General features: G+C 41.9%; 1 protein-coding gene across 1 annotated transcript in view; it reads left to right on the top strand.

The window, feature by feature from the left end:
• Positions 1–12,719: 12,719 nt before the first annotated feature.
• The window catches only part of ABLIM1 (actin binding LIM protein 1), a 189,078-nt gene continuing 176,105 nt past the window's right edge, over positions 12,720–25,692 (top strand). Inside the window, exon 1 of the mRNA XM_058841965.1 lies at positions 12,720–12,820. Within this exon, the coding sequence (XP_058697948.1) occupies positions 12,808–12,820 (13 nt within the window). The 5' untranslated portion in view covers positions 12,720–12,807. The remainder of the gene's footprint in view (positions 12,821–25,692) is intronic.

Here is a 25,692-nt window from a genome sequence, read left to right as displayed (position 1 = left end):
GGGAGCAGAGCCTGGCTACAATATTCTACAGGGCGTTACAGAGAATAATAAGGTCCTCTATGAGCCTTCTTTTCTCCAGACTAAACAGCTCCCCTGCCCTCAGCCATTCCTCACAGGACACGTGCTCCAGACCCTCCCCCAGGTTCTTTGCCTTTCCCTGGGCTAATTCCAGCACCTCAATGTCATTCCTGAATTGAGGGGCCCAGAACTGGACATGGCACTCAAGGTATGGCCTCACTAGTACTCGGTGCAGAAGGGCAATCGCTTCCCTTGTGATTGGCCACACTGTTCCTGAGATAGGCCAGGATGCCATTCTTGCCCACCTGGGCACACACTGATTCAGGTGAGGGGAAGGGGTGCCCACCCCCTCAGTCCCTGTGCCCAGAGGCTGCCATCAGACTTCCACAGAGGTCCACAAAAGTCCCTCAGAATTGTGAGGGTGGGGAGGCAGCTGTGTCCATGCTCTTGCCAGCATGGCATAGATACGGAGCAATCCTGGCATGCATGGCAGAAGGCCCAGCTTGCTGTCTGCTGAGACATTTTGGATCTGTCATCATCAACAGGGACCATGAGATCCTCAAGGAAATAACTCTTCACAAAGCAATGTAAGGGTGATGAGCTCAGAAAGTCAGTGACAGCTTGTGGAATCACCATACCTGAAAGTGTTCAATAAATGAGTGGATGTGGCACTTTGTGATGTGAACATGGTGGTGTTAGGTCAAAGCTTGGATTTGACAGTCTGGGAGGTCTTTTCCAAACGTAAATGATCCTGTCTTGTTGCTTCTGAGTGAGAGGCTGATGGTGTGGGTGGCATGGTCCTTGCAGGGTACCACAGATGAGAGGGCTTGTGGCAATGTGCACATTGCCCATTGCACTCTTTGTTGTTTTTTTTTCCAAACAGAGAGCAGGAGACAAAGGGCATTTTTCCTTCAAATCAAATACTTCAGAGAAAAGGATCATCCCATTTTGTGGCACCACAGGAAAAGAAGAGGTGAAGTGGGGTGAGCAGAAGTAATAGGTGTAGCTAGCAAGCAGTATGATGTTTTGGGAAAATGTTTGGACACTGGGCAAATTGACATAGGAGAACAGGATTGCTTTGGCACTGGGTAGCAGAGTGAAATGTTGGGAAGGTGATAGACCAGTATGGGAAAGGGAGGAGACCTATAGTACCAAATGAAGGAAAGCTTCGACATTAATTTTTGGAGAGGAATGAACACCAGCTTCCTTATATGCTAGGAACATGCAGAGAGAGATGAATCAAAAGACAGGACAAAGCTACTATTTAACTGCTTTTCTTTAAGTTGTGTCACCTGGGAAGTCTATGATGATGCTGTGAAGAAGTCTTAGTAATGATTCTGCTATACTGATTACTATTGCTACCACTGTGCTTTGCAGACATGGAGAGCTACAGCCCAAATACTCTGTGGAAGTAAATAATAGTTGTATGTAGACACCTTTGTTGCAGTTGTTAAAGAGCAGAGCTATTTCCTTCTCAAAATCCAGAAGTCTCAATATGTTGATATCAATTTAAAAGGTAATTATGTTTGGTTTCTTAAAATCTGCTTATTCTCTATTTGTCAACTTATATTCTATACATGTTCATAGGAAATGTAAATTTTCTGTGTGGGTAGCCATATAATGAAACATCTCTCTACTTAGGTAAATATTAACTGGACAGATGCTGCTTTTGGAAGGTGCCTGCATATCTGTGCCTAAGAGAACATGCCCATTTAAGATGCTTTTGGAGTCTGTTTTTCCTGCAAAAATATCTTTTAAATGTGCTTAGGCTTTCCCATCTCCGAGCAGCAGAATGAATAAAGAAACAGTAAGATATCATGAAGATATAAAAGGAGACAGTTTTATAACTGTGAGAGTATTCCTAATTGTACTTAACAATTTATGAAATCATAAATCACTGAATCACAGATGGTGAGGTAAAGCTTTTGTAATGCTTGAGGGCCTCTTATCATTCTAAGAGTGACTGATGTATATAAACGCATTATTATTTAAACAGATCAGTTCATTGTGGTTGAAATTAAGATTTTGGTTGTAAAAGTGACTTTTTACTAAGACTTCTCAATGTGAAATGCCTTGCAGTAAAGTGAAAAAGAAAAAAATATTACATGCAAATTATTTTTCCTAAGCCTATTAAACAAATTGAATCTCTGCGTATAACCCTGCATTTACCAACCAATTGATTTGGCTTGAATCTGTAGCTATAGTGCAGAATCCAGTCTTTGGTGCTTATATGTTTTGCAAGTTGTAGATATATTTTTATTGATGATCTTTTAAAGTTGTTACTAATTTCTCAACCATATGTATGTATTTCTCACTGCTGGGAATATTGGATAAATACTGGCAAACTAGTAGTAGTGCAAATCACTGGAAACTAATGGAAAAAATATTTCACTAGTGTCAGTGCAGAAGAACTCAGCTGAGGTTACACTTTGTTTGGATTCTTCTTGTTCTTATTAGGGAGGATTCAATTGGAGATGATGCAGTTATGGATGGGCTACCAATGTCATGTCATGTGCAACAATACATCTTCACCTGCTTATGCTTGATGTTGTTTCCACTGAAATAAACACAAGTATTACTACCTGTTTTAGTACCCTTGAGAGCACAGTTCTGCTGGCTTGGGGTGGTTTTTTTGGCAAGGTAGTTCTTTTTTTGGAAAAGTGCATGCAGTGAGTTAGTGTTTTGCTTGAATGTGAGAAATGAAAGTGTAAAAGTGAAGCTGTTCTAATTGATAGAGCTTTTGGGAACTTGCTTCTTTCTTACAAATTAATGAAATTGTCTAGATTAAATCAATTTAGATGGTGTGTGACCATGAGATAATATGCTGGCCTTTCTATCTGAAGATGTCTCTGCTATTTGGATTGATGGCACCAGGCCAGTGTCTAATGGATGCATTTGTCTACATTACAGAAGAAATTCCTGCAGTCTGGACTTTTGCTTCAGAGAGCCTGAAGATTTGGTGAATTTTTTTCACCCTAGATGAAAACTTTCCTGTTAGTGCTATGCCAAATATCTGTTGATATTCTGTGCAGAATTTTATTATGTTTGTAATAATCAGGTTGACATCTGTGTTTTCAGTGACTACTTGAATGAAATAAAGAATGAAGTTTTAGTGGTTCAGCATGATCTCTGCTTTTGAGCAGGGCTAAGGAGATATTGAACATCATTTTCAGACCTTTCTTATGCTGGGCTTTACTGCAGAAAGCAAGCATGCTGCACATCACACGCTGAAGAGCATGCAGTGGAATTGAAGTAATTTTCTGTCATGAATTTTCTGGTTCTGTGCTCTCAGCCATGTACATCACCTCCCTCCTTGCTGATTCGCTAGCAGCTCCATGTAATCAGCTCATGCAGTATTTCGTAAATCCCATTTTGAGGCATTTCCTGGCCTGTGCATTCTGTTCCACATCTGCACATCTGCTCCTTCTGTGGAGACATTCATTTGTTTTCTGCCAGGTTGCAAACTTCCCAGTCATTTCTATTATCTGAGTGCTTACCTTTCACATCTGCAAAAGTCTCCTGACACCAGCACTCATTGCTGCTGTGGAGGACACAGCACTGGGCAAATACTGCCTGCCCAGCAGCTATTCCCTGTTTGTGTTTCACCTACACTCTCTGTACCACCCTGCTTTACCTTATGTAATGGCTTGTAAAGGAGACCACAAGGAGGTCAGAAGTACATATTGTCAGTAAAATGAGATTTCTTTTCCAATCACATCATGTTTTCCTCAACTATTTCTGTTCCACTGGAAGCATTAAATCCAGGTTTTCCTCTGTAAGTAAATATATGTATGTTCTGCCATACTGTGTCTGCAAGTGCTAGCATATCATAAATTACTGAAAGCAGATAAAATACGCTCAGATCTGATCAGTTAGAGTTTAGCCAGTTTCACTGCAGTCTGTAGGCTGGCAGGAGCACAAGGATACTTTTTCTTGTGGTAGTGGAAGCTGAAGCAGGGAGATTAAGGCTAAACTACTGGGTTTATGCTGTATCGCAACTGCAATGAATGCTGGGGTCTGCATGTGGTATAAATAAACATAAAACTGGATTTTGCCCTAAAATACTGGGGGAAAAAAATTGAGTGGTCTACCTGATATAAATTGGTTCCCTCAATCTTTCAGCTGAGTATTTGCAGAGAGGGAAGTCTGGAAACCAGAATCTGTGTGTGTTTCTGGGGAGAATTTAGGTGCTTAGCCTTGACCCTACTAAGAGATTTCTGAGTCATTTTCAGATCAGCTCTAACTGAATTGTTTGTTTTCTAATAATAAGATTTCATTGTTACTTACATCTTTGGATTAAGGACTATAATCTGTTGATCCCTAAAATGTCATCAGATAATCTGTTTAATCATAAGCAAAAGCTGATCTTGATAGTCCATATGAGTTACGCAAATTAAATCAGGCACATTGCTACCATGCAAGTATGGTATCATGCTTTCAGCAGAGCTTTCTTTCTCACTAGTCCACAATTAAAAGTAGGTTTTTGTTAGGCTTTAAATTCACATATCTTTGTCCTGAGGTATAATTGAAATCTCTTGTGGAGCCTGACATAAAATTTTGGCACTGTAAAACATCTTAATTTTGAAGCAAGTGTCTGAAATATTTATGATCCACTCGGTAGTGGCTTTGAGATTAATTTTAAATTATTGATAGCACAATTACCTAGGCATGCCCAAACCGTAGTGCCACAGGGCGCTCCAGCGTTCGCTATCCGTGGAGTTTCAGGAGAGAACTGCAGCGATGTTCCCCAGGTGTTGGACCGGGAAGGGGCCGCTGCCTCCGCCAGTTCCAGCTCTCGGCAGCAGAGGGCGCAGCTGACCCGGCTTCACCTCTGGCACAAAAAGGCGGATTCACAGCGATTCCCTCACAGGATTTTTTTCGGGAAAAAATATTCCTGCGTATCCCGTATCGAAGGAACGTGCCAGCTAGTAATGTTACCTCTGGGCTTAACTTCTGGGTACTACTAGGCTTATAAAAGCTTTGGTTGCTACACCTGACAGCCCATTGTGTAGCAGTTCACTTGTCCTGCTCGGCTCTCAGATGATGTTATTTGAAGCTACAGGACTGGTTGGAGTTTACAAAGACACTGACTAACCCCTAAGGCTCTAACATCCCATGTGATATTTGTGTCATTTTTATTACAACTAAACCTCAACGAATTTAAGAAGGGTCCTGTATTTACACACTGACCTTTCCTGACAACTGAATTCTTCTGTGGCTCTCACAGAGGGGAGAGTGACCGTGAATATCAGCATTGCATTATTTTACCTGTGGGTGGGGGTAGAGGGAGAGCCAGAACACTTCCTGTTAGAATTTCATGTTCAGAAGCTATACTCCATGGAGCCAAACTCCATTTCCAGAAAAAGTCTGTACAGCTCAATCCTTTGTAATTTCTTTCTGAGTCATCAGCCCTGTAGGAACGAGCGTCTGTACTTGGATGAAGCCTTTAAGGAACTGAGCTGGAGGCACAACTGACAATGAGCAAAGAAAATGAAGTCTGTAGTAGACCCAGTGTCATGTAGGAATATTTCTGTTGCTCATCCCTGTTCTCTTGCCTCAGGCTGCTTTGGACTAGTTTGACATTCAGGCCTCATGCTGTGAAATGCTGAAGTAAGCAGACCTGTGTCTGTAATATAGCTAATATAAAAGAACCTGTTCCTGATTAGATCTTGGAGTGGTGCTGGAATACGCTGTACTTGATTCCTGCCTGGCAGCTTATGTGCCAAGTGAAGTTTTTCCAGGCATTTACTTTCTCTGGTTTTATGTTCAGGACCTGTTATCCTCTGGGTCTCCCAGGAATTCCCAGGTGGTGTAGAGTGAGCTGTTATTTGTACCTGGAGAGCTTGACTTCTGCATCGGACACCACAGTCTGCATTTCCTTCTTCCTCTCCAGCAGCAGCGACCAGACAGCAGAGAGCCAATTGCTATACTGGCATTATGTGTACATCATAAACCAAAATTCTGTGCTCAGATGTAGAAATCCTTTACTCAAACTGATCAGTTTCTGTGTGGTGTTGCAAAACAACTTGTCCCAGATCCAGATCCCAGCCCGCAGAGGGCAGCCTGACCCCGTGTTTTACTCCAGTGATGTGCTTGGGAATTCAGTCATCTGCTGGCATCTCTATCGGCGTGACTTGCTGTGGAATAAACAACTGAATGTTGTGGAGAGTTGCCATCAGCTTTTAGCTTAAACAGATTCAAAAGTGAACTAAAAAAAAAAAAGCGTGACTGAATTAAACTTTCTGATTTGTTGGTTTATTTTTTTTAACACATTGAAAGAAAAATATTGCATGAGAAAACTCATGTAGATCTGAGCTTAAAATACCTTACATGTATAACAGATAGATTTATTGGTATATGTCAATAGGCAAGAGAAAGAAAATACCGAGAAACTGTGTACATGAACATATTGGGCAAGACTAACAGGAAAAGTGTTTTTCTTCTTTTCCAAATATTTTCAGGAATCTTTCAGGACTTGAGTTATTGTTGCCATGACTCTAGGACTGTGCTTTTGGCTGGTTGGCCCATGTTCTTTCCCAAGTGTGTCCTGAGTCCTTTTGAAGCAGCCATCACAATTTCCAGAAGATTTTTGTCTAGGAGGGTGTGTCTACATGCAGGCATTTGCCTTGGCTATGAAACTGATCAGTGCCAGGTCAGGTACCAGTGGCTGATATATTGACTTAGTATGACAAGGAACAAGGCATTCAGTTCCTGAGAAAGAGCCAGTACTTTGTGCTCTCAAATCAAATTGCATCCACCAGCTAATTAAGGAATGATCTTGATATGCTCTGAAGGGAGGCCTGTCCAATTCTATACTTCTCAGCCAGAGGGCTCTGCAATACAGAGCTCAGGATAGAAAATACATATAAAGAAAATAGCATGTGAGAAATTAAGACAGTGATGTGTGAATTCCAGGAATACAGGGAGAAACCTAAGTATCTGTTATGATCAGACATCAAATTACACACTCTTGTACTTTCATGATGATTTAGATAATTAATTTTTTTTGGCCCCTGACTTTCTACCCCACACAAGCCTGGCTGTTCACAGCAGAATGTAATGTATTTCTCAGAGTTTGGCTCATTGCAATTACAGCCACAGGTGTATTTTCCCTTCTGATTCATCAAACTTTCACTGTGCATAGCAGTGCTGAGAGATTTTGACTCTGACTTTTCCAGAATATTCTTTGTTATTCTTGTTATTCATAAACATCTTTGCTAAAGTGAACTTTGACCAAGGCGTGTTTTACATGATGTAAAAATTACTCTATGGAAAAACACATATTTGACCAATTCTAACAGCGTAATTTAATTAATTTTGGCCACAGCAAATTTTTTAGGGCAAAGGATAAAGCAGGACACACAGAGAGATAATGTCCTTCCTTGATGCAGCTCTGGAAAGTGTATAGATAGCAGCAAAGGCAGTTCATGGATTGTCTCTGTCTCTCCTGAAAGCAACCACAGATGCAGGTATTCTGTCACAGAAGGCTGCTTGGTTGGTCAGGCAGGACCTGCCCTGCTGAAGCCATGCTGTCTTTCTGAAATCACCTCTCTTTTCTCCCTGGGCCTTAGCAGAGCTGCTAGGACAATTTCTTGCCAGGCACAGAGGTGAGGCTGATGGCTCAATGCTTCTCAGGCTCCTCATTTCTAGCCTTTTTAAAAATAGGAGCGATGTTTCCCTTTTTCCAGTCATCAGGGACTTCACTTGACTTCCATGACCTGTCAAATATCATGAAAAGTGGCCTGGCAACTACATCAGCCAATTCCTTCAGGACTTAGGGATGCATCTCATCACCTTCCACAGACGTGTGTTCACAGCTCTTATTCACAGGACATCATGCGTGACCTTGGGAGAACCTGCTGCAAAACCTGGTTAAGTTTCTGACTCTGAACTCTTTGTTGGCATCTTCCTGGTGAGGTTCACACATAGGGGTGATGCTGAAAATCTTCAGCAGTAAATGCTGCCCAACATTTAGATGACATTTCCAAAGCTGACTCTCAGAAAAGAATTTGTCATTTTGGCCTTTGTGTCTTAAGTTCCCACAGGTACAGCAGTCATTTTCATGGAAGAGCAATATAGAGTAGATATTAACAGGCTTATCTGAGCGCTTTTCCTTAGTTTTCCACAATTGACAATGTTTCTGGCTTATATAAAACCTATAAAATTTATGTGATAGCATGATTTTATATAATCTCTGTAAAACTTTGTGGGTTATTCAAGGCTGGTAGTCAGGGCCAACTCAGGATATTGTAAGTTCAATATTGTAACTTTTGCCGTAAAGGTGCATATTGCACAGAACAGTATGAATAGCAGGTAGAAGAAAGGAGTTTTTAAGAAAACCAGAATCAGAAGAAACCAGGAAGATGACTTTGGGTTTTGTCTCACTCAGGAGAACTTCCTATATTTTTGGGTTTTTTTAAATTTTTTTTCATGGTAAGTCTCTTTATAGATGTGGGATATTTAGGGGAAAAGAAATAAAACTTAAGCAAAGATTTCTATTAATATTTGGTATGAGTAATCTGGAGCTAAGTTCTCCTTTAAAATATATAAAAGGGAACTTTTCTCCAAAAAGATTAGTGGGAACTGCCCTGGAAGCTCAGTGTAATCAGTGAAAGGCCATGTATTTATTTGAGTATCTTGTCCATTACTGACTAATTGCAAATTCTAGTAAGAGTCTTATACTGAAAGTAGGAGAGCTGTCATGCTTTCTTGTCATTCATGTCACAGAAAACTAGTTATTCTGAGCTTATTAAAATTCTGATTAAATTATCAGGCTTAGTAATACTCTAGATTTTGTTCCTTTCTAGTATAACTGCTATAGGTCTGATTTTCCTAAAAAAAAGCCAGTGGAATTATGATAGAACATATGGGGAAAAAATTGAAGAGAAATCCAATAGTTTCCATCATTATTCAGACCAATCCTGGCCATCCTTGCCATTTGCCTTGCCCACAGAGGTTGTTCTTGGAAACCTACTTCTGTAAGAAATTGTTCCAAAAAGAATCCCGTTTTTCTCTCAATGATTTTCAAGAGGAAAGATCCTGCACTGTGCAAAAACAGGTCTATTCTGATTGATGAATTATCTGCACCAGACAAAGGTGCAATGCTGACTTTTATCTGTTTTTTAATCCCTATGTCATTCTCTGCTGATTTTCATGGAAAAAATAGATTTACATATGACTGATAGGATCTTAATTACTTTTAAAACTACTGTCCTACTTTATATGAGACAATCTGGTTCAAAAGTGATGAAAGGAGAACTTTCTGGTTTATATTCACACAATGGCTAAGTGACAGCAAGGTATGCTGCACAGAGAACACAGACTTGGGATATTTTTCTTTGAAGATGCAAGTTTTGTGCTTTGCTCTGACATAGATTTTCTCTGTGACCTTGAACAACACACTTAGCTCCTCAAGGGCATTGAGACAAGACTTGGAAACACCTATTGTTTAGTTAAATATATTAATGTTTGGGCATCTCTAAAAAATCACGAGGTGCCTGTTTGGATCTCTTGAAGCCTGAATAACTTAAAAAAATTACTTTAATGGATCTCTTTACACTATGAATTAGAAGCTTAGTCTGTACAGTCAATAGCAAAATGCAGGAGATAGGAGCCTACTTCCCAGCTGACTAATTCAGAAGCCTCAGGTAGATGCCTGAAATAAAACAATGTCAATCACTGCTCCTTAATGGACTTCTAAAGTAGTCAGGAAATGGCTCAATCAAACAGCTCAACAGCTGCTGCTGCTGCTAAAAAGGATCCTCTCTGTTGCCTCTAATGGTTCCTCACCCTTCCTGGCTGTGTAGTTCTGCACTCTCCTTCAGTCATGTTCCAGTGTTTATCTGAGCCTTTCGTTCAGACAGCAAATGTAGGGAATTTGGATACAGAAAGTGAGCAACTCCTTGTTAATTAATGAGCTAAAGTAGTTCCGTGAGGATCAAGCCAGTGCTGCAGTGAGGGAAGCAGGAGCACATGGGTTGGACTAAGAGGAAGAGCACAGGAGAGTGAGCAAACCTTGGATTGGCTTCTCCATCTTCTCTGACTCAACTTCACCTGTAAAATAATGATAATGGTGTCTCATTTCTCTGTACCTTCCTTTTCCACCTTCTTCAGCTTCCTTCCACCTCCTCTAGATGCTGACAGGATCTCAGACTGCAACTACAGGAACTGGTTTACCTCCTCACATGCAGATTGCCCGACGAGTACTCGTGGCTAATGAAGACATTGCCTCCAGAACTGGTAACTGTCTCCACTGAAGCTTCTCTCCTTTATTTTAATTTTTCTTCTTAAATGCTAATTACTACAAAACTTGTAGGGATGTAGAACTTGTTCTAAATTATACCTTTTAGTCAATCTGAATTGAAATTCTTCATATCCAAATCTGAAAACTCTTGGAAGTGACTTGATGGAGGGGACAGACAGGAAAATAAAACTCCATCAGCCTCAGGTCCTCAAGAAACCCAGGTAAAAAGCTCACTTTAATAAATGAGTGCTGTATCTGACCAATTTTGGTAATCTCTGGCCAGCATGTGTGTTCAACTTCTCTGCCACAGAGAGTTTACACAATGAATGGAATAAACTATTTGTGTTCTATAGAATCCCAAGGTACAAATGCCTTTCCCTTCCTACTTCCTAGCAATATAAAGAAAGGAAGTTCTTAATTAAAAATCTAATTTCTGTATGTTCCTGAACCTTCTTTTTAAAGCCATCTATTAAGTACTGCGCAGGAGAACCTGTGATAGTGATAGAAACTCGCTGAGGAAGTGAATAGGAAATGGCTTAATTAAATATACAAAATGTCACACTGCACTGACTGAAGAAAACCGTGGCTCTTTCAGACAAGAAAGAAAATTTGAGTTGTTTGCAAGTGGAAAATTATTCTAATTTCAGAAAAGGAGCAGGGAAAAGAACTGTTTTTCATGGGATGTCAGATCACCAGCTGAAGATAATGCCATAGGAATTTAGATAGAGAAGAAAAACTAAAAGATTTATTTTATTTCTGCTGTCAGATTCAGAAACATTTGCAAGGGGGAAGAAAACAGAATGACATAAGGAATATAATTAAATTCAAGTGTAGGGAACACTGGGGTGATTGATGGCAAACAGAGCTGGATGTGACTAAAAGTCTTTGCAGTGTGTGAGCATGAGCACAAATCCAGGCAAATGGATGTGCCAATTCATTTTTTTGTGCCTGTATCCCCTAATGAGGGGGCATGTGAGTGCTGCCCATCCTGCTGCTGCTTCCATGAGTTCCTACACAAATGCCCTCCCTACTCGGCAGGCGTGAGGGGGAAGCTGAGCAGTGCCAGAGGATGGATGTGACAGAGCAGAGGCACTGACTGGGCTGCATTTGCAGATAGCAGTGAGAATCCACGATACATCTTGTACTAGCATCCATTCCTGACCCATGGCCACATGATAATGCAATCTATACCACCTCTCCTAGATAAGGTTCTGGTAATTGTGTGTTTTCTTGATAGAAAAATTGTGTAGGCTTCTTGCTAGTATGAAGATGTACAGTGCATGGTAGATCAGAGTGGAGGAGTGTGATTCAGTGTTTCCTGTCATTCAGTTTGCATTTCAGTTGGCTCCTTGCTGAACATCGCAGATTGGGCTTTCTGTTTTTTAGTTCATAGTTGCCCATTCTGAAATTGATAAAAGTCTGCTCTAATGTTTTAACTGCACTGTTCTCATGTCGCCCTCTAACTTGTCATTCCTGACAGACTAGATTGTTGATTTGCTTAACTCATGCCACCATCTAATAATCTGGTGGTGTAGGGGTTTTCTTTTTAGTGTGGCATGGGAATATTTGGCTTCACTAGGCTGGAGGCTGGGCTGCCATGGGTAAAGGTGTCCACCAGATACTGATCTTGTTTTCCTGGTGCATTGCATTTGATTGCTTGGTACTTTTATTAAGGTGCCAGGAGGTAGCCGAGTGCTCTTTTCTGTGTATTAACGCCAAGATTGCTTTGCAGACAACATTGCTAGAAATTCTGTGTTTATATACAATTTACATACAGTTACGCAGGTTTATCTTTGCTGTTCGGTGCGTGAAGTTCAAGCTGTGCCACAGACTTCAGCGGCGGGTCCCGAACGAGCCGAGCTGCTGTCGCACGGCTCTGTCAGTGACTCCGGGAGCAGACACGCCTATCCAGCACTCCAAGGAGCCGGAGCTCAGCCGCGCTCCTTTCCTCGGCGTTCGTGGCTTTTGCCGGCGGCGCTCCTGTCCCCGACTGTCGCCCTCTGCGGCACCGCGCCCGCACCCGCCGTGCGCCCCTGGCCGCGCCGCTCCCCGCGCAGTCCCCGCGCCCGGGAGCGGCTGCGGCCGCGGTGGCTCGGCCGGCGCTGCCCCGCCCCGCAGCCGCTCCGCGCCGCACACGCACACCCGGACCCGCACACACACACGCCCCGCACACACCGCGCACACAGCCGCGCTCCCGCCCCGCAGGGCCGCCCCGGCTCCGCTCCGCAGCGCGGCGGGCAGGGCAGAGCAGAGCAGAGCAGGGCAGGGCAGAGCAGGGCAGGGAGGGAGCGCGGTGGCGGCGCGGACCCGCCCGCCCCGGCCCGGCCCAGCATCGGCCGCCGCCCCCCGCATCAGCCGCCGCGGCGCGGAGGGCGCAGGGCGGTGCGGGCCGTGCGCTGCTGCCACCGCCACCGCCAGCGCCAGCGCCAGCGCCAGCGCCGCAGCAGCAGCAGCAGCAGCAGCAGCAGCAGCAGCAGCAGCAGCAGCAGCAGCAGCAGCAGCAGCAGCAGCAGCAGTTCCGCGGCTGCCGAGCCCGAGGCTGAGCCATGTCTGCCAGAGGTGGGTTCTCCGCCGCGCCGGGGCAGCGCCGCGCTCGCGTCCCCGCGGGCGGCCGGGGCGCGGGCGGCGGAGCCGCGCTGACCTTGCCGCCCGGCCGCGCTGCGGTGCCCGCACCCCGGGGTTGCGCCGGAGATTTCGGGGCAGGGGGAGGCCAGGGGATGACCCTCCGCCGGCCGGCACCTGCCCGGCACCGTTCTGCAGCTGGGCCGTGCCGGGGGCTCCGGCAGCGGGGCTGGACGCCGCAGAGCATCCTCCGGGGCCGGGCACCCGCCGCACCTGCTGGGGCGGGGGATCCCGTTCCGCCTTCCTCGGCGCCCCGGGGAAGCTGAAGGGACACGGGGAAGTGCGGCGGCTCGGTACGCGTTAAGTGACGGTGGGAACGTATGGATGCATGCAGAGAAAGGAACATGGTGTTGAGGGTGGGCGTAGGGTCAGAGCTCGGCGGGTGTTGCCGCTCAGGGAGCGGTAACGGGTTGGAACTGGGTGTCTGATGAGCGCAGTGAGGCATCCGGCTTGTCCTGTCATTGGTAACGCAAGTGCTCCCGGTAGGGTGTGGTGGTAAACCCAATAGTCGGTTCGTACCTCTGATGGACATTTGCGTCTGGCTTGAAATTAACGTTTTGAATTTTACTTCAGATTTACATTTTAAAAATTATGGCCTGAACTTGAAGAGCCTTTGTCTTTTGCATGCATTTGTGTGTAAATTCTGGCTATGTGTTTGCCCGTTCTGGGCTGGAGATGAACTGATCAGCCTTATTGATTGCAGATCTCATCTTGTCCCAAAGTTCTGCTTCCAATATGTGAAACTGGCACAGGTGTGGCACAAAGAATGATGCCTTAGGGTTTTTATTGTAGTTAGTACAAATTAAAGGACTGGAGACATAAAGTTTTCTCTGAATGCTGTCATAACAAAGCAGAAATGCTTGTAAGCATCTCCTGAAGACAGACAATTATCTCTACAATACCGACAAGTAAAGCCACTCCCTGGCTATTTCTGACTTGTGAAAAATACTATATAAAAATTATATATTAGAAATTGACAAACCCCTGAATGTAAGGACGCCTCTTATTTGTTCATCCTTTGATCTCTCTGCATCTTCATGTATTGAATACTGCTCAGCATGGACCAGCTCTTTCATCTGCTTGAATTCCCGTTGACATCCAAAGGAGCTTCATGCACACTGAAGACATCGTGTGACTCCTAAAAGGTTGTCGGCATTTTGTGGCTATGACCATACTCCTAAAGCATCACACCCATTTTAGATATAAATAATAAATGGTATTAGAGTGGCATAATTCTTCATGGAACAGTAGATTTCTTGCTTTAGGGAGAAATGGACTACATTGGTCTCCAAAGAATCCATTTCTGGAAGAACACTAAGTATATGAGCATCAGTGCTGTGCTAAGGATGCATTAGTACTCGTGGGGAGCACCCAGCAAAGCTTTATAACCTGGAGCAGATTTGTTGTTATTGGAGGGGTACCTGGATTTGAAAAAGTGACATAAAATCTTTGCAATTTCAGCTTTGCAGATGACTCACAAAAACTGAACCGTACAGAATGGGAAGCCAGACAACATTTCCACTGGCCATATTTCCTTTTCCTTCCCCCACTGTCCCTCTTTCCCATTCATCTGCACAACACATGATGTTTGATGCCTGCTTAATTCTGCTGGAGAGCTGCCTGGAGAAGGAAAGTGAATTCTTTCTCAGTCCCTCTCGTGCCATCTAGTTTTTTCAGAGTAATTAATTGGAGAGAGATAGAGAGAGAGAGAGAAAGACAGTCCATAAGACTTTAGGGAAGAAGTGAATAAGATTCGTGAAACTGATGAAAATACTAATTTCCATCAATATATCCTTTTAAAGTTTAACAAGTAGATTTATGTGGAAAACACATGAGTCTGGGCAAATAAATTGATTTATTCAGTGCTGACCAAAAGCTGTTTGTGTGTAAAACATTATAGATTATTGTCATTATTAATTATTTTAAACATTACTGCTGTTAAAAGTCAAAATAGAAACTTACTTTTACACATTTAAGTGATGTGACTTCATGAGGTTACTCATGAGAATGTAGCACAAGTAAGGAGTGTTTAAGGGGTTAGAGCTTTGTTCAAATGCCAGATAGAGACCCTGTGCTTCATGAAGGCAGATTACCTCATGCATATGCAGTCTTATTAAAGCCACTGTATCATTATGGTCTGCAAGCTCAGCGAATATTGATTGTTAATATTTTATGTGGTGTTAGATGTCCAAAGGTGATCATTATTATTCTGAATGCATTAAGCACTTGGAGCTGTCTGCTTGTTGATTATATAGTGAGCATAACTAGCATAGCAAAAAAGTTAAACATTCACCCATGACATTTTTCTTACTGAACTGCAGAGGATATTCAAGGGAAAGTAAAAAACATCACAATATTATCAGTGTTCAATCTGTGCAGCTCTCTATTCATCTCTTTTGCTCCAGGAGGCAGCATGGTGTAGTGAACTGACTGCAACAGATGACAGAAGAAACTCCTGAAATCCAACAGTACCTCTCGACTTTTGGACCATTCCTTTTAACTCTCCTGCTCTAGTTCCATAGAGTTGTTCCTTCTAGTTCCTTCTAGTTGTTATTTAACCAAAAATACCCATATAGTCACTGAAATTATGACATACTATAAATCAATAAACAAATGCATGTAATTTTGCCTTTAATAAAACTCTGGATTAGAGAGTTTTGTGTTTCCCTACTTGTACAATGGAAATAATTGTAACTAAGTTTTTCAGAGGGGATGCTGTGAGGACTAATGTCTCACCTGTGCCTTAAGATGAATTTTCTGAAACTTTCCTTTTTCCTCACACTCTTCACAGACCTTGTTGTTGCAGTCCTTCACACCTGTCTCTCACCTCCAGTTGTAAATGAAATGTCTCTAACATTCTTCCACCACTTTCCTTGTGGAAAGGAAATAGTATGGCTTTAGCAGATGTGTTGACCAAATGCCAGGTGAAGCAGCACAGACAAGTATTCCCAGAAGCTTGAACAAGTAATGATTTTGGAAATCTTGTGACTGAAGTAGGAGCTGAAACAAACTTTGAAAAATCACTTTTCCCTTCCCTGTCAAGTTGGAGTTCTTCCCAGGGCACTTTGATGTCCTGCTCTACAGCCTGTTGGGATCAGTGGAGAGCTGCCATTGACGTCAGTCAGGCTTTTTAGTTTTGCAGTTTGCAAAAGGCTTAATATTCTACTTTCAGCTGTTGTTAAGTAGTTGCTGTTAGGACTCATACATGAGTGAATTTGGGTGTTGGAGTAAGCCTTATAGATTGTTGCTTACCTAAGGGCTTGTTTGCAAAGAGCTGTAAATTCCCTGGATGAAAGACATTTTTCTAAAGCCAAGTATAACTGTGACCTACTTGTGCATGTTATCTCACACTGCTTAAAAACTGTCAAAGCTACTTGTTATCATGAAGGTCTAAGTTAATGGAAAAATGGCTATTTTTAACTATTACAATCTTCAGTTATGCTAGAGCAAACAGACACAAATGGGAGTGTTTGGTGTGATCAAATACAAAGATCTTTACTAATTTTTTCCCTAAATGTTGAAAGAATTAGCATGAACTGCATTTAGTCCAGTAGCAACTGCTTCAAGAAAACAAAGACGTGTGAAATAGGAGGTTTATCAAGACTGGTGTGGGTTTGTTTGTGAAAAAGTCACTGAATTTTGACAGGAGCTAGTGTTGAAGAAATATTATTGCTGCCCAGTATTAACAAGTTGTAGTGTGCCGCCCTGATGCTGCTGATGTGGGTATTGTAGAGAAGGAAGATACAGTTTTTTTGCCCGCTCAATAGTCAAAGTAGTAGAGTTGTTTAGCTTAAGAATATATTTCATGCTACAATCCTTGTCTTTTCCTATATGATTTTTTATCAAATGTAGATCAAACACTTCTCATTTCAGAAAAATAAATCATCATGACAGTAGTGAGAGAGTGTTTTTGTCATCAGGTAAGACAAGTCCTGGACATTTTTTTTTTCTTTTCCCTAAGTCTGGGGGTCAAGTCAGAACAGGGGGATTTCCGTGTTCTGGGCCTCTTTTCAAGCTCCTCATTGTGTTTTTACACAAGTTAATAGTAGAGTTGTAACAGCAGATTATAAACTCCAACTCTTTATGTTGTGCTCTGGTAGCAGTTCTTTCTTCCTGGACATTGCACATTTCTTGGTTGATCTATCTCACAGCTGGGAACTTTTGTGTGAAAATCATCAATTTTTCAATGAGAAATTTACATACTAAATCTTGAGTTCCTACCATTAACAGTCTTTATGTTTCTTTTCCAAGTCTTCTCATTCTCCTCAGATAGCTGTAGATGTGGCTGCTGTTGCTGGCAGCAATGGTTTTGACTGAAGTCTATGCTGAGTGATTTAAAAACTTGCTGCTGGGAGCGTCTGGTCAATGTTTTATTACAGTCTGTGATTTTCAGGGTAAAATTGCTCTTATCTAAAGGAGCTAGCCACTTAGGAGGTGGCTGCTGTATCCTTTTGTGAAATCTAGTGCTGTGTTTTTCTACTTGTTGTCAATGGTATTTCTTTCAGGGATGTCATGATGTCCCTAATTCGTGATGTGACTATTTCATGGCTATTACCAAACACTCTCACGCTGAGTGACTTGGGAGTGGGGCAGTGTGAGCTGGCTGGACATTTCCTTCATTTTAGAAGCTGTGAATTTTAGCATGTTTATGGTAGTTAAGTATTATAGTTTCAGTGTTTCCAGTCCTAGTGATTTTCCCCATTTTCCTTGCTACAAGGCTCCATAGCCCGAAGGAATGCGTTCTTGGCAGGGTCTGGGGCTCTGCAGCACTACCTGAGGCAGGCTGGGTGTGCAGTCATGCCTGCACAGCTGTTTCCCTCTCAGAATACCTATGCAGGGCAGGATTTGGATCTGGCTCTGAGAGCTTTTCTCTCCGCAGCTTTTGCCCCAAATTTCTTCTGTACTGACTTCCTTCTGTTATTTAATCCTGTATGTACTTTCTATTTATTTCTTCTAAATACATATAATGATTTATGCTTTTTTCACTACTTATTTTAGGGTTTGAACCTCAATTTAATGCCTTAAGTAGCTCAGAATCAGCACCTGGATCATCAAATCACTGAAAGCAGTACGTGTCTGTACATGAGAACCAGTAGCTGCACCCGAATCTTTAGGCCTAGTAGAGCTTTTATTTCAGTGGGAAAGAAGAATATATATTTTACAGAGGTATCTGATTTGAACAGAAGTATCTCTTTTAAGCTGGTCCTTTTTAAGGTTTGATGCCTCGTCCCATCTATTTTTCCCTCTCAGCAAAGCTTAATCTGTGCTGTTTAACCTTTGGGATTAAAGAAAATTAGTCCTGAATGCATGGAAAAAGTTGCATAGACTAATGGCAACAACAAGAGGAAACTGGGACAATGAGGTAGAATCTATTTTAGATGCATGGTTTTGAAAGGAATTGCAAAGAAGGAAAATAAGCATCAGTTTATGGAAGGAAAAGCAGCAAAATTGTTTTTAGTTAAGAACACCAGAACCTCATGTGTTTCACAGTCTCTGAAAACAATCTTTTGGGGATTTCTATTTTTTCTTTTAATAGGTTTGAATAGACTATTTCAAATTATTTTTTTAATCTAATCTGTTGGTAATTGAAGATGAAAACCACACATGGTTAGTTCATGTGACTGGTGTAGTATTTCTTAGTTTTGCAGTGCTAAGGCAGAATCATACTGTGGAAAGCAGACTTTTGCTTGTGTGTTCTGATACCAGCAAGTAGCCTTAAATTTTTTTGCTGCATCCTATTTAGGCAAAAGTATCTTTATGATTAAGTGTTGTTATTCATTAAAACCTAAAGAAAACTCCTAAACATTATACAGCAATGGCAGAGAAAAACTGTGAGACATGCATTTTTTTAAACACTTATGTCATGTTCTCAGAAGGAAATAAATTTTCAGAAGCTCATACCCAAATAAGAATCCCACATGTGGAGAGAAATCCTTAGTTTGTAAACAAGGTTGGGCCAGACAGGCTTTAACAAGGTACATACAGGTGGTGGGGTTTTTATGTCCTTCTTTTTCTATTTGCAATCCAGAATTTAATCCAGAATTAGGGCTTTGGGGAATCATTTTGCTGCATGTAACTGATGAAATGCAGCCACATCCACAGTGCAGTGCCTGCTGTTCATGTGTACATATTTGAGTTAAAGTGCAGAGCTTTAGTGAGACCTGAATAGGAGCTACCTTTGACTACCTGCCCAAATTCTTGTGTGGGTTCTGCAGCCTGTGTTGGCTTCTGTGCTGCTGCAAAGTTTGTTGTGGCCAACTTACATATCCTTGGAGTTATTTCTTCATGGATAGAAAAGATGGTATGCACTCATGTTTGTTGAAAACTATTACTCTGCTCCTCTGACTGCCCCATTTTGAAGTGGAAGGAAGGTCTGGTCTTACCATTGTAAAAAAAACTGGTGAGTGAAAAAAGTGTGATGAGCCAGAGTGTTTTGAGAGGAGGTTGCTGGTGTTTTCCTGCTGTGCTGGTAGGATTGCAGGGAGAAGTCCACAGGAGAGATGCCTGCTCTGTGCAGCTGTGACTGAGGGCACTCTGAAGAGAAGTGTGAAATGAGAAACATTGAGAAGATGGTGTTCTCGAAGGTGAGGCAAGAGGTACTTTTATCCCCTGTGGTGTATTTGCAGTTTCATCTGAGAGGGTGGTACAAGAAAACCAGTCCATGCCAGCCAGCAAATTGCGAGGTTCAGACTCTCTGAGGCCTTTAGACCTGTGCTTAGCTCTCTTTGGAGCATGCTGAGGACTGCAGTACGTGTTACTGTTCATTGATGAAGCCAACAATGTTTATTTCTGTTTCTCACAGACTTTTTTCCTGGTAACTCATTGCCATGGCACTAAGAAATTATCCTTTTGGAGGTCAGTCAGAGGGGTGGTCTTAGCACAGAGGGCTCTATAGGAAGGACATGATAAGATGGTCTGTCCCTTTGCTGTAACTGATACCTCAAGTTAATAAATGGGCTCTCATGTTATCTGTTCCTCCAGTATAAGTCTTATACAAGTAAGGACTGTGAGATTTCACTCAATGAAAGGATTCTGCTTTAATTACTGTTATTATAAATCTGATTTTGTTTCTATTACATCAGGCTCGTATGAGGCATCTTTGATCAACAGAGAAGTCAGCAAAACTGCTGTTCAAATTACAGTTTCCTTTTAACTCGTGATGAAAGCTTTCAGTTTATTTTTGGCATTAGAAAGTCTGGGAGACAACCAGGTTATATAAGAGCTGAAACCTAGTTAATGATAAAGAAACAAAGCTAAGAGCCTGTAATAACAACAGGTCTGAAAAAGATGTTCCAGCTCTAACACTTAGACCTGCTTACAGAACATGTAAAACAGTTTATGCCAAAGTAATGTCTTTCTCTGGTCTCCTGGGATGCTACTTCTCCTAATCAACATTTGTGGGAGAGCTGACTTCCAGAAGGACTGTGAAAAATGAATGAATTTCATAGAATTAGGGTGTGAAAGAAGAGATGAATTTAGGACTTGCTGTGTCACTGAAGAAAACAGTAAACACCTTGTTCAGTGGAACAGGAACACTGTTGAGCCTGTGGTCAACAGACAGTGTGGAAATCAATGGTATTCTCAGAATGAAAACCAAAGGAAAAAACCATTATTTTTCTTGACTGAAAGCACACCTGAGTGAAACTCAAATCTAAGCACCTTTACAATTTTTAGTTGTAAAAGAATTGTGCTGAGTGTTGTCCATGTAGCAATATTTTATGCCTGCTAATGAAAGCCAACACAATGTGAGTATCCTGATTTTCTCTACCTAGGAAGGTCCTTATGCTGGTTGGAAGGGTGTGTACAGGTGTGGACAGGCTGCCAAGGTGTGTGTGAATGCCTCTGTCCCACAAGAGGAGATCTCCAGATGTCTTGAGTGGTTTATAATGAGCAGAGATGTAAAACCTATTACCTCTCACTGGCAGTATGCCCAGTGTTACTTTCCTAATCATGGTTTCACCTCTTCTCATTAATGTCTTCTGCATATGAATGTAGATGCACAAGACACCATTTGAATGTTTCTATGGCCTTCTGCTGCTGCTGTATAAATTTCTCTTTTGTTGTCCTCATAAGCCAATAAAATAATTAAATGATAGTCCAATCCATTAAAAACTTGTGGCAAATGTAAATAAGAACAAAACTTATTGCAAGAAGCCTGTATTGTTATATAATAATGTGGTTATCCAGAACTGTTTATTCTACTTTATGAGCCGGAGATAATCCCAAACTTATTCGGTCCAGACTTTGATCTAAGGAAGAATAATAAAACTTTGATCATTGTTGAATTGGCAGCTGCTATAAAAAGCCTATGTTATATTTCTCTCTTAGTAACACTAGCTAAATCCAAAATCACTGATAAAAGATTTTGATGATTGCAGCTTAAGGATGCTTTTGGACTTGACCTGAAGTAATCTCTGTCCAAAAATGTCTATAAATACTTTTTCCTATTTTCTGTTGCCAGATGTTTTGATATTTGGGATGAATAACAAAAATGTTTTGTGTACTTAGATGTGCAGTGCACATTTGGAGTCTTATGTTTCAAAGGAAAAGGGTCTGGTTAACCAGTTATGTTCATATATGATTGGATGAATTTGCAACAAAATTCCACTACCATTGTCTTAATTGCTATCTTTCTGAAAATACTACTTAAATATTTTAAATTACCAGTGTCTGTGACTGTATCATAGTGGCCACAGTGATTCTATATTTGTTTTCATGCCTGCAACATAGTAAATATTTTCCTACATGTTTATGCAGGAAACAGCGGTTGTGATGCTCTTGCTTTAGAGCTGCAGCTGGACAGAGGAACATTTTCTACCTTTATTATTATAAAACTTACAGAAGAATGTAAAAAAAACCAAAAACAGCCATCTAGCATTTTTTTATTGTATGTCAGCATTTTTGAATATTTGGAATTATAGGTGTCAACAAAGCTTGCAGACTACCGGACTTTATAGGGAACTTTTGGATTTCTACTCAAATAGATTCAATAAGAAAAATGGCTGAAAGCTTAAACTTAAATGGCAGTTGATTTTAGATTCTTTAACATATTTTTTATTTCCAGACAGCATGACCTCAGTCCTTAGGTACTGCAGGGGTTTTTCAAATCTGTGCGACTGGGGTGTAGAGAGGTTCATGTAGCGTTTGCCTAAGTGCTTCAGAGTCAAGTGGCATGAAAGGGCTGTATCTTGCTCTCCCCTCTGCCAGGCTGGCCTGGCACTGTGCATTTGGCTTGTTCTGTACAGCTTGTGGTGGTACAAAAGTTCAGCAGGGCAAGAGCCAACCTTTCCCTTCCTTTGAGTTTTCCTGCTGACGGCTCCCTGCTTGACGCAGGTACTCTGCAGATCTAAGGTTTTCTTTGGGAACACTGGTCTTGTGGTTTGGCCAATAAATCCTATTGAATTAAAAATGTTCAAAATTTATGTTTGGGAGACTTTGTGAGTTCTTGCAATAGCAATATTCCACTCTTTCTCTTGTCCTCTGCTGACAGCATTTGTGGATGTTGGGAGTCCTCATTTTTCCTTTCTGCAAGGCACAGGCCAAGCATCCCAGTACTGTAAGATGCATTTTATTCTCTGTCCATTGTTGCCACTCAGTATTTATCAAAAGCAAAAAGGCTACGTGCCTGAAGGGGTACTAAGAATCCTACCATCTTGCTATTTATGATGCTCAGGAGGTATTTTTAGTAAAGGTTGTTGGTGCTGCTGCCCAAGGCAATGGCTGGGAGAGGGGAGGTCAGGAGCAGCCAGCCAGAACTAACGGGTCCAGTGGCTGGAAGTGCAGGGAAGAGGTGACCCCAGCAGAGGTCCCCTTGGTGGCTGTGTGCATGTGCAGGATGTGTACACACAGACACATTGGGAGTCTGTGTGGAGAGCAGCTAAAGAAACTGGAACCACCTGTGCAGCCATTTGAAAGGGGAAGAGGTTAGTTCATGCTCACAATTTCTTTTCCTGAAAGATTAGTGGAGTTACATGAAATGTTTTTTCTGTGATACTCAGCTTCCATAGCTGAACCTTTCCTCCAAATTTACAGACCCAGTGAGATCTGTATGTTGCTATTAGATTATGACTCAGTTTTCCAAGGAAGCAGGTCAAGATTCAGCCTTCTACCCTTACTAAATTTGCTTCCTGCTCTTTCCTCTGGAGACTGAGAAGCCATGAGAGTAGTGGATGAAGGAGCTCTCACAAGCTGTGGAGAGTGGAAGAGGTCACCTGAGAATGGTGAGCAAAATAAACATATTTAAAGCAATAGAGACAAGAGAGCGTGTATGGAAATCCTTCTTCAAGTTGTTACAGAAGCAGAACTGACAGAGACAGAATGGCCCTGAATCTAAAAAAGAGTAAAAGAAGTGGGAATAAAGAACATTTAGAGAGTTACAGAAAGGAGTTTTAAGTGCTCTGGTGTCAAGAAGATTTTTGTTTTTATTTCTTTATTGTTTGGGCCCCCCAAGTAGCCTAGCAGTCTGTCAAGGGGAGTGTGTGCTGGAGCAACTGTCCATGGAATTGCTGCAAATATTTTTGTGATTTTCTGGAGGGAGTGGAGGGAAGTACTGGAATGTAATAGCCTGAGGAAAAACTCTGCTGCCTAAAACCTCTGAACGCTTCACAGACTGATCTAGGAGCTGGTGCTCTGCCAGATCCTATTTTTAAGCAATTAGGTTTATGAAGTTATGCTTCTCTAGCAGTATCACACAAGCATAGGGCCTGGAAAGGGAGTGGGGAACACGTGTGCAAGCATATGAATTTTGGGAGAAAAAATACAAAACTAAGTTAGGTGCCATGTTTCCTAGTAAAGGGCTAATCTTAAGTGAGACTCAACAGCTCCAGCCCTGGTGTGTTTCTATCCTCCCCAGTTACACGGTCTACTTAACAGGAGGATCTGCTGCTTTCCTTGAATACATACTTATATTTTTTTCTACTAATGCTTTCATTGCACTGCAAGTTGCTGTTTCAGACAGAATTATTAGGAGTTTTCCTAGGGCAACGAGGAAACCCCATCAGCTGGGGCATGTAAAGAAACTGGAAAATATGCCAACAGAAGTCCTGTGTTAACTCACTGGGAATGGGTTAATTACCCGTTGTACTTTTGATTTCTGACTTGTGTAAAGGCATCCACACCTGCAGGCAAAACTGATCAAAAGTGTTTCCATGAGTGTAACAGTAGTTCTTCTGTTTACAAAATACACTTCATGTAAATGAAATTGGGGAGACAGGAAAAATAGCAGGAAGAGAAGATAAAGTCCACAGGAATCACTGCTGCTGCCTAAACACCAGTAATGTTATTAACAGTTCCTAATTTGACAGTTTTAGACAGAATCTGTCTTACTTCATGCTGGCTGGAAAGCTCAGTTTACTTAGTGTGTTCTCGTTTTCTGATTTCCAGCAACAAATGTTGTTTGTCTGAGATTTTTCCAAATTCTAGGATAAAAAATAATGTTTTGACACCATGATGGGGGAGCATTTCTGCATTTATAGTTCATGTTACTGTGCCTACTCAGAATTTCTTTAACGTGTAGAGCCCTTAGTAAAACTTAAATCGATGTTTCATTCCCAGATTGAAATTCCATAAACAATACTCACCATGGACTGAAATAGTTTTTGGACTCTATTAAGTTGAATTTTCTGCCCCACCCTCCTTCATTTCTGTAATGCAAAATAATCTAGTAGGAAATCTTCAATTCAGCTTTTCATTCTGTCCAACATTATTTATCACCAGTATTTATGGGTTTTGTAACATTCTATTCTTAAGAGTTGGTCTTTGGACCACAAATATTTAGAATCAAATTCAATTTCCTCTAGGAACTGGAAGTTTAAAGCCTTTCTAAAATGGTTATTTTCCCATTCTGAAAATGTCCAGCAATACTGTGCTTACACTTGAGCATATTCTGCAGTATCAGAGGGTGAGGCAGACACAGCAATATTTCCTGAGCATTACAAAAAATAATCAGCATGTCTTTTATTTCAGATCTGTTTCTTGCCTGAATGACTGTTTAGAAACTGTAATGCTTATTTTATGGGCAAAGAATATATTGGTGAAAAGTAATTTTTGGTAGTGGGGCTCTTGGAAGACAAGCTGTATTCTCTTTGGTTGTGTAAATCTGGAATAACTGTGGAGGCCAACAGAATAATTCCAGATTTGTGCCAGTCAGAGAGAAGAATTGGTCATATTTTTGGTGTGGTATGAAGCAGAGGAAGATGTTGAGCATAGGACTGGTTGCAGGGACAGTTGCCTGGAGGCAGGACGAGGCACACAGCCTTTTTAAGGCCATTTCACCATTAGCAGTTTGTAATTGCTGTGGTTTAACCCCAGCCAGCAGCTCATCTCCACTCAGCCACTCACTGACTGCCTTCCAAGTGGGATGGGGAGAGAGTCGGAAGAGTGAAAGTGAGAAAACTCGTGGGCTGAGATAAAGACAGTTTAATAGAGAAAGCAAAATCCACACACTCAAGTGAAGCAAATCAAGGAATTATTCAGTGCTTTCCCTGGGCAGGCAGGCATTCAGCCATCTCCAGGGAAGCAGGGCTCCCTCATGCACAATGGTGACTGGGGAAGGCATCCCACCACCACTCCAAACGTGTGCCCCTGCCTTCTTCTTCCCTCAGTTTTCTATACTGAACATGATGCTGCATGGGCTGGCCTGTCCCTGTGCTGGGGTTGGCTGCCCTGGCCTTGTCCCCTCCCAGCTCCTTGTGCACCCCAGGCTGCTCGCTGTGTGTGGGGTAGGGAGCAGAAAAGGCCTTGACTCCATGCAAGCACTGCTCTGCAATAGTGGAAACATCTCTCTGTTATCAACACTGCATCTACACCAA

Source organism: Poecile atricapillus, chromosome 6, assembly GCF_030490865.1.
Source record: "Poecile atricapillus isolate bPoeAtr1 chromosome 6, bPoeAtr1.hap1, whole genome shotgun sequence".
Taxonomy (NCBI): Eukaryota; Metazoa; Chordata; class Aves; order Passeriformes; family Paridae; genus Poecile; species Poecile atricapillus.
The sequence above is the reverse complement of the archived record's forward strand: the minus strand, read 5'-3'. Positions and strand labels throughout refer to the sequence as shown.